Raw genomic sequence first — 9780 nt, 5'->3', positions numbered from 1 at the left:
TCATGCACATCAAAGGTGAGGGTGAATTTCAGATGTTCACTGCTTGTATTGATGAAGGAGTGGAATCGATGAAGTTCCTCTGCTGTCCACTGGAATAGAAAGAACACGTCATCAATGAAGACTTTTTCAGAGCCTGAAGAGATGCTAGACAGGGTTGTTAGGGCTGACAATCACATTCTTCTCGAACAACCCCACATACAGTTACACATAATTAGATGCTAATTTTGTTTTTAAACTACAATGACCATAATGACATGAGCGCCTCCTTGTCTTGTTTGTGTTTCTTTTACACCTGCTACGTAAAAGAGACTGAAGAATGTGTAACAGTATAGCTTCCGTCCCTCTCCTCGCCCCTACCTGGGCTCGAACCATGGACTCTGAACACATAAACAACTGCTTCCCACGAAACATCGTTACCATCGCTATTAGCGCACACCCCGCTAACTTGCTAGCCATTTCACATCGGTTACAAATGCACAATGGTCAATGCTATCTGGGATTCTTGGGACATCCCTACCCTAAACCCTAACTGAACCATTTTAAATGTAAACTACAATGGGCTAGGGACGTCCCAAGGATGTATCGCTACCTGAAATTACACAATCTAAGTGATTGATAGTTGGTATTCAGCAGTCATAAAGCCTTATTTTAATGAACTACTAAAATTGTGATTTTGTCAGACAGCAGCTCTACACTATTGAGTGACTGATCCATTCATCCTTCCAACCTTCCTCAGCCTTCCTCTCCTCTGAAGACCCAGTGAGGGTGGAGCTCAGTCAGAGAGCTGTTGAGGGACTGGTTAGGAAGAACACTTCTACAGCCAGAGAGGTGAGAGGTCCCATATGGTTTAGATGGTAAATATTTATGTCCCCTTAGTGGTTCATCACATCAGCAAAAGGTAATATGTTCCATCATCCATGTTTATTTACATTAGTGCAAATTGACCACTGATATTGGTGTAATTTCTCACCCCTTTTGGCTGTATGAAAGTTAATTTCCCCTCAGGCACACACATTTGTTCTTTGCTATTATGGTCAATTGTGTAGATAGTATTTTTCCCCACTCATTCACCCCATTTCTTTACGTTGCTTATTTATATTCAGTGGCCTGACTGCGTCCAGACTGTCAAAGGCCCATCCTGGTAGATCTGAACCTAATGCAGTTTGGAGTGATCAGATGACAGAAGTCACATTTAGGTGCCAGGTGTAACTGAGGCCATAGACGCTCCATATCCATTACTTTTAATGTTTTATATAATATGACTAAATTTGTTTCTGTGTTGCAGGGGCAGTCAAGAAATGGAACAGCAAGGCCACAGAACATGACATAAGCAGAGCTGTGGGAGACCACCTGAAGCCCTTGGTAGAGCCGGGGGTGGTGTTTACCACACCTTCAGCAGGCTGGAAAAGTGGGATTGATACAGTTTTTCATAATAAGAGGGACCAAGAGTCTGTTGATCGGTCAGTCTTTGGGTTCATTTGTTGAAATCAAATCAAGCTTTATTTATACAGCACATTTCAGATATGGATGCAACACAATGGCTTCACAGGAAAAACACAAAATGAAAATAAACAAAAATATTTAGTACAACAAACAGAAGATTAACAACTGAAAGACTAGTGAACATTAAGGGAATTCCATTGATTAAAATATTAATTGGATGCAACATCCAACCCAAAATATTAGCTTGCTTTTTAGGAGGGGCTCTGAAAGACACTATGGGGGTGTCCACTGGAAGTTGACTAGTAACAACAACTGGGACATAAGACACCCACCATGAGACCCACTAAATCTGCCCAAGAAGAGGGAAACAAAATAAAAACCCTCACCAAACTTAAAGACAAGAAACAAACCAAAAGGTGGAGCAACTAAAGGTGTTGACTCTCCACATCTATAACATGTACACCCCTTTGTTAATATGTATGTATAATATATAAACGAACACAACTAAACAAAACACCTGGAAATGGGAGATATCTTTTACCTCACTGGTTAGAGGACAACCTGCAGAAGAGTCAGCTACATTTGGGAGTGATGCATTAAATTTAGGGGTCACTAAATAAAGGAATGCAACACTTATTTCTCATAACTCATTGATATCATGTTGAAATCATTTGTGTGACAGGGGGAAGATGAGGTTGCACGTCCTGTTAAAACTAACAGCTCATAAAACACACGGAATCTGGGAATAATGTGTACATCACTGTTTAGAGGACAACGTGTAGAAAACAGCTAGCTTCAATTTGAAGTGTTGCATTTTGATTCAAGTGGGTCACCAACGTAACATGGTAAGTGTAACACAACTCTATTTGTGTTAGTCACTTTTTGTTAAATCACATAAATAGTACTCTTTCAATTCAGAGCCTGGATTTTTCCCAATTTTTCCATATCACGCTGAAATCAATGGGGCAAACAGGCTTCTACATTGTGAAATTTATTCAAATATTCCGACTACAATGTTAAAACATTCTACATTGTGACATTAATTCATTGATATCACGAAAAAAACTCCTTCATGTATGTATTGTCTGATGTTTGATCAGATATATTTTATCAGAGTATATATTGACACGCTGATCACAACTATAAGATTTCTCTCCTATGTGTGTTCTCTGGTGTGATACCAGATGGCCAGATTGACAAAAACTCTTCCCACATTGATCACAGCTAAAGGGTTTCTCTCCTGTGTGTTCTCTGATGAACTGTCAGCTGTCCAGATCGACCAAAACTCTTCCCACATTGATCACAGCTATAAGGTTTCTCTCCTGTGTGTGTTCTTAGGTGTAGAGTCAGAGAGCTAGGTGTTGTAAAACTCTTCCCACATTGACCACAGCTGTAAGGTTTCTCTCCTGTGTGTATTCTCTGGTGTGATACCAGATGGCCAGATGTAGCAAATCTCTTCCCACATTGATCACAGCTATAGGGTTTCTCTCCTGTGTGTATTCTCTGGTGCACTGTCTGTTCTCCAGATCTACGAAATCTCTTCCCACATTGATCACAGCTATAGGGTTTCTCTCCTGTGTGTATTCTCTGGTGTAGAGTCAGATGGTCAGATCTTGTAAAACTCTTCCCACATTGACCACAGCTATAAAGTTTATCTCCTGTGTGTGTTCTCTGGTGTAGAGTCAGATGGTCAGATCTAGTAAATCTCTTCCCACATTGATCACAGCTATAAGATTTCTCTCCTGTGTGTGTTCTCTGATGAATTTTAATGCCTGCTGAGGAGGTGAAACTCTTCCCACAGTCAGAGCAGCAGTGAGTTCTCTTCTCTGTGGGTCTCTGCAGGTGTTTATTGAGGTGTTCTGATTTGGAGAGACTCTTCTCTCCCTCTTCAGCGTCATGAGGTTGTTGAGGCTCCCCAGAGGATCCACGATTGTACCGTATCTCTCCTGTGTGAACAACAAAGTCAGACAGATGATTAAAGGCCCACAACAGCAGAAGTCCACTGTAAAAGGTGATGCCAACAGCGTAGCCATGATGTTGTACAGCAATTGACGTCTGTAATGAATGTTAACATTATTTGACAATTGTCATAAAATGATCAAGAAAAGTCATATGTTGTCTTCTTTTCACATTAGTAGTAACATCGATGATTGTAGGCTAGGCTATTCATTATGTTGAAACTCTAAACAGTGTGCCAGACGACTTTTGTTCTCCAAGGCCCCCTTCTGTGTTTGCTAAAATTGCGGCACGAGGGCAATTTGATTGCAGAAACCTCCCCCATGCTAATGAGGAAACCGATAGTTATGGATGTACTATATCTGCCTGGAACAAAAATGGTGAGCAACGATTTTAGTTTTTCACAATGTATTCTGAATATGAATGGGGGAAAACTCAGGGGAGTAACCTCCATTTCCAGGTTGCTTATGAGAGCATTTCACAGTACTTTGGATTATAAATGTAATGCTTGTTTGAATGTCCTGTTTAATATAATGTTTGCTACAGTATGAATTACGTGTAATTATTGAAGAACCGCGTTAATGACAGTATCCATTTGGGTGTTGTCAATAAAGTTACGATTTAATTTTTTATTTCACCTTTATTTAACCAGGTAGGCCAGTCGAGAACAAGTTCTCATTTACAACTGCGATCTGGCCAAGATAAAGCAAAGCAGTGCAACAAAAAAACAACAGAGTTACACGTGGGATAAACAAACGTACAGTCAATAACACAATAGAAATATCTATATAGTGTCTGCAAATGGAGTAGGGAGGAAAGGCAATAAATAGGCCATAGTAGCGAAGTAATTACAATTGAGCAAATTAACACTGGAGAGATAGATGTGCAGATGATGATGTGCAAGTAGAAATACTGGTGTGCAAAAGAGCAAAAAAGTTCATAAAAATATGGGGATGATGTAGGCAGTTGGATGGGCTATTTACAGATGGGCTGTGGACAGCTGCGGCGATCAGTAAGCTGCTCAGATAGCTGATGCTTAAAGCTAGTGAGGGAGATATAAGTCTCCAACTTCAGCGATTTTTGCAATTTGTTCCAGTCATTGGCAGCAGAGAACTGGAAGAAAAGGCAGCCAAAGAGGTGTTGGCTTTGGGGATGACCAGTGAGACATACCTGCTGGAGCGTGTGCTATGGGTGGGTGTTGCTATGGTAACCAGTGAGCCGAGTTAAGGCGGCCTAGCAAAGACTTATAGATGACCTGGAGCCAGTGGGTTTGGCGACAAATATGTAGCGAGGGCCAGCCGACGAGAGCAGTGGTGGGTAGTATATGGGGCTTTGGTGACAAAACGGATGGCACTGTGATAGACTGCATCCAGTTTGCTGAGTAGAGTGTTGGAGGCTATTTTGTCAATTATATCACCGAAGTTAAGGATAGGTAGGATAGTCAGTTTTACGAGGGTGTTTGGCAGCGTGAGTGAAGGAGGCTTTGTTTCGAAATAGGAAGCAAATTGTAGATTTAATTTTGGATTGGAGATGCTTATTAATAGGAGTCTGGAAGGAGAGTTTACAGTCTAACCAGATACCTAGGTATTAGTAGTTGTCCACATATTCTAAGTCAGAACCGTCCAGAGTAGTGATGCTGGTCGGGCGGGCGGTTGCGGGCAGCGATCGGTTGAAGAGCATGCATTTAGTTTAACTTGCGTTTAAAAGCAGTTGGAGGCCACAGAAGGAGTGTTGTATGGCATTGAAGCTTGTTTGGAGGTTTGTTAACACATTGTCCAAAGAAGGGCCAGATGTATACAGAATGGTGTCATCTGCATAGAGGTGGATCAAGGAATCACCCGCAGCAAGAGCGACATCGATGATATCTACAGAGTCGGCCCGAGAATTGAACACTGTGGTAACTCCATAAAGACTGCCAGAGGTCCGGACAACAGGCCAGGTTGATGAAGACGGCTGCACAGTCCTGCCTTTTATCGATGGCGGAAATTATATTGTTTAGTACCTTGAGGGTGGATGAGGTGCACCTGTGACCAGCTCGGAAACCGGATTGCACAGCGGAGAAGGTACGATGGGATTCGAAATGGTCAGTGATCTGTTTGTTAACTTGGCTTTCGAAGACTTTAGAAAGGCAGGACAGGATGGATGTAACAGTTTGGGTCAAGAGTAACACCCCCTTTGAAGAGGGGGATGACTGTGGAAGAGAGGTTGAACAGACTAGTAATAGGGGTTGCAACAATGGCGGCAGATAATTTTAGAAAGAGGGTCCAGATTGTCTTGCCCAGCTGATTTGTACGGGAACAGGATTTGCAGCTCTTTCAGAACATCAGCTATCTGGATTTGGGTGAAGGAGAAGCTGGGGAGGCTTGGGCAAGTAGCTGCGGGGGGTGCGGAGCTGTTGGTTGGGGTAGCCAGGAGGAAAGCATTGCCAGCAGTAGAGAAATGCTTATTGAAATTCGATTATCGTGGATTTATCGGTGGTGACAGTGTTTCTTAGCCTCATTGCAGTGGGCAGCTGGGAGGAGGTGCTCTTATTCTCCATGGACTTTACAGTGTCACAAACTTTTTGGAGTTAGAGCTACAGGATGCAAATTTCTGTTTGAAAAAGCTAGCCTTTGCTTTCCTAACTGACTGTGTGTATTGGTTCCTGACTTCTCTAATGAAGTTGCATATCGCGGGGACTATTCGACACTAGTGCAGTAGGCCACAGGATGTATTTGTGCTGGTCGAGAGCAGTCTGGTCTGGAGTGAACCAAGGGGCTTGCTTATTTAAGGTGGTGAGGAAATTACAATTAATGAACAACCAGGCATCCCCTACTGAAGGGATGAGGTCAATATCCTTCCAGGATACCCGGGCCAGGTCGATTAGAAAGGCCTGCTTGCAGAAGTGATTTTGGGAGCGTTTGACAGTGATGACGGGTGGTCGTTTGACCGCGGACCCATAACGGATGCAGGCAATGAGGGGAGATCCTGATTGAAAACAGCAGAGGTGTATTTGGAGGGCAAATTGGTCAGGATAATATTTATAAGGGTGTCCATGTCTACAGATTTAGGGTTGTTCCTGGTGGGTTCCTTGAAAATGTGTGTGAGATTGAGGGCATCTAGCTTGGATTGTAGGACGGCCGGGGTGTTAACCTCACTAGAGCAGGGGGCACTATTTTCACCTCCGGATGAAAGTAAACTTGGTAGATTTGGATAGAAAACACTTTAAAAGTTTCCAAAACTGTTAAAATAATGTCTGAGTATAACATAACTGATACGACAGGCGATGTTCTATGTTCTGATGGCTAGCATCTGATGGAGGTTCTAGCTATAAGGTCTAACAAAAACAGCAGATCGATATCATATTGGGTGAGGCGGGTTGCCGGAAGGTATATTTAATTTAAAAATGAAAAGGATTGAAATATATTGCAATATATACAAAAAAGACGAAAAAAACATACCATTTACAACAAACACGTCTTAATGCTACGCCATCTTGGATTACAAGATGACTCAGTTAAAAACCATTGGATCTAGCAAACTCAAACTATTTAGTATTTCTGGGCCCATGAAAACTGTTACCCAGTGTAACATAAGGAGCCACTAAATGATGCATAGTTCGAGTGCATTTCAGAATACAAAAAAAACTGTCAGCAAGATCCCTTATTTAAGTTGAAGTTCATCATTTGACAAGATTAACGTTATGACTATAACTACTGTTCCCTGAAGGAGGGAAACTAGCTACAACATAGTATCAAATCCACACGTTATGACTATAACTACTGTTCCCTGAAGGAGGGAAACTTGGCGCAACATAGGATCAAATCCATGCCTTGCTGGAAGCCCCGCCTTCCACAGGTGATGAGAGTGAGGCTTGGATTTATTCCAAGAAATTAGTATTATTCCAGAAATCTTGCTTGTTTGTAGGTGACCAAATACTTATTTCCCACCATATTTTGCAAATAAATTCATAAAAAAATCCTACAATGTGATTTTCTGGATTTTTTTTCTAATTTTGTCTGTCATAGTTGAAGTGCACCTATGATGAAAATTACAGGCTTCTCATCTTTTTAAGTGGGAGAACCTGCACAATTGGTGGCTGACAATACTTTTTTGCCCCACTGTACATCCTAGAAACCTGGTTAAACTATCATTATGACATCATGGATGAATTCTAGAATATACCATATATCCTAGAAACCTGGTTAAACTATCATTATGACATCATGGATGAATTCTAGAATATACCATATATCCTAGAAAACTGGTTAAATTATCATTATGACCTCATGGATGGCCAGTCCTTGTATTCATAGTGTAGTGAATTCAGGGTGAGGCCCTGAGCTGAACTCACACCTGGGTCCAGCCAACTGTCAAGTTAACACCTTATAACTGTTATGCCAAGATGTCTGAACTTCTTGACGAGGTCGCTAGGTGTTGGGTTAAGGTTTCTACAATATCGTTCTCTATGAATTTGAGAGTGGTTACACTTCTCCTTCCCCCATCCCTCAGCTGTTAACCAAACCAGGTCTCTGGGCAGCCATTTTGTTGCCGTTTAAAAAAAAACACAAAACCCAGCAATCTGCAGTTCAAACAATAACAAATCTGTCATTCCACCACTATTTTGGTAATAAAGATTATGGGGTTGCATAAATGTAACGACATTATAGTTTTAACCATGTTGAGGCAGCAGGGTAGCCAAGTGGTTAGAGTGTTGGACTAGTAACCGGTTGCAAGTTCATATCCCCGAGCTGACAAGGTACCAATCTGTCCTTCTGCAGGCAATTAACCCACTGTTCCTAGTCCGTTATTGAAAATAAGAATTTGTTCTTAACTGCTATACAGTGTTGATTTACATTGTTTCTAAAAAATCTTATTTGGGGTTCTCATGGGGTACAACATTTGAACTCATGAGGCATGTGTTATATTCTTCAAGAATCAATGGCTGTAAATAAATAATTTAAAAGTCACAAAATGGATGTAGAAATTGTAGATTTCCACCTTAACACCAAACATCTGTTCAACTGCAGAGTTTGTGCCTCTGTTGTTAAGACAGTACTTACTAGTGTTAGTCAGGGAACGGTTTCTCAAAACCATCATATGGTTAAATTCATCGTTAGAAACATTGGATGCCTGAAGATGCGTTTGGGAAACCGGGCCCAGATATCCAGGTTCCTCCTCCTCCTTTTTCGATGTAACAGTCATCTCCTCCCCCTCCTCTTTCACGCCATAAACTGCATCTTCCTCTCCTTTTACTGTGCCATCATCCTCCTCTTTCACTCTGAACGCGTCCTCTTCTTTCACAGTAAAGGCCCCACTCCCTACTTCTCGATTTACTGTAATATCCTTCTCTTCATTAGAAGGAGAGTAGCTTGGTGACCGCATGGTCGGGGATGTTAGCTAGCTTGGCTAATGCTAACTTAACCAGCTCGCTAGCTGAATAATAACAACACCGTAAATATGAAATTAAATCGGAGAACTAACTCGATGATAGAAGTGGGTTTAAACACAGTGGCTAATATTCACTAAAGCGTCTAAAGTAATGTATTGTTTCGGCTATTTTGTCCTGCAAGCTACCGAGCTGTCTGACTAACTGTTGTTGCTGATGAAAGAAGCGTTCTGTCCACTAGATTATACGTCACACCAGCAGCATCGCCTTAAAGTCTCAGACCGCCATCTGCTGACTGGAGTGGGTAACGCAGTTGAGAAAACTTTATATTTTATCTTCAGATAACACGTTAAAGTATACGAAGCATGAGTTTTTACTCACCAGTGTAACAATACAGTGTGGTTAAAGACTTAGTAAGATATTTGTAATCACGATATGGTTACCTATAAGTACAAACAGTTATGTTTTTGCTTTATTACATATTTATTAACTTATTTTGTGAACTCTTCCAAACTACCCACAATGCAGTATTTCTTAAATATATGTATCCTTTATTTAACTAGGCAAATCAGTTTAGAACAAATTCTTATTTACATTGACAGCCTACCCCTGCCAAACCCTAACCCAGAGACGATGCTGGGCCAATTGTGCGCTGCCCTAAGGGACTCCCAATCACGGCCTGTTATGATACAGCCTGGATTTGAACCAGGATCTGTAGTGACGCCTCCAGCGAGATGCAGTGCCTTAGACCGCTGTGCCGCTCATGTGATAAAGGTGTGGGATTCTGGGTAATTCACAGCAGATTTATGGAGAACTTGAAAATTTAGTGGTCCTGGGATAGAAATGTATAAAATGGACATTACATCATAAATGTATGTTTTAGTAACTACTGTTGTTGGTTTGGTGTCAAGTCAGCCTCTCTTTATATGTTATTTGCGAAATCTCTGTTTTCCATGTGGGTTTTATGCTAAAGATCCCTCTTTCAAGTTGGTATCTAACTGGAAAATGCATCT

At 41.4% G+C, this 9780-nt stretch overlaps 1 protein-coding gene across 1 annotated transcript; it reads right to left on the bottom strand.

Moving 5' to 3' along the window:
• Window positions 1-2599: 2599 nt before the first annotated feature.
• LOC135528718 (gastrula zinc finger protein XlCGF17.1-like) lies at window positions 2600-8994 on the bottom strand. Its single transcript, XM_064957812.1, has 2 exons — window positions 8442-8994; window positions 2600-3389 (listed from the first exon to the last, which is right to left on the bottom strand). Exons 1-2 carry the CDS (start codon window positions 8761-8763, stop codon window positions 2668-2670), a joined length of 1044 nt encoding a protein of 347 aa, XP_064813884.1. The 5' UTR covers window positions 8764-8994; the 3' UTR covers window positions 2600-2667.
• Between the last annotated feature and the right edge of the window lie 786 nt (window positions 8995-9780).

The sequence above is a fragment of the Oncorhynchus masou genome, unplaced genomic scaffold (assembly GCF_036934945.1).
Source record: "Oncorhynchus masou masou isolate Uvic2021 unplaced genomic scaffold, UVic_Omas_1.1 unplaced_scaffold_1024, whole genome shotgun sequence".
Taxonomy (NCBI): domain Eukaryota; kingdom Metazoa; phylum Chordata; class Actinopteri; order Salmoniformes; family Salmonidae; genus Oncorhynchus; species Oncorhynchus masou.
The sequence above is the reverse complement of the archived record's forward strand: the minus strand, read 5'-3'. Positions and strand labels throughout refer to the sequence as shown.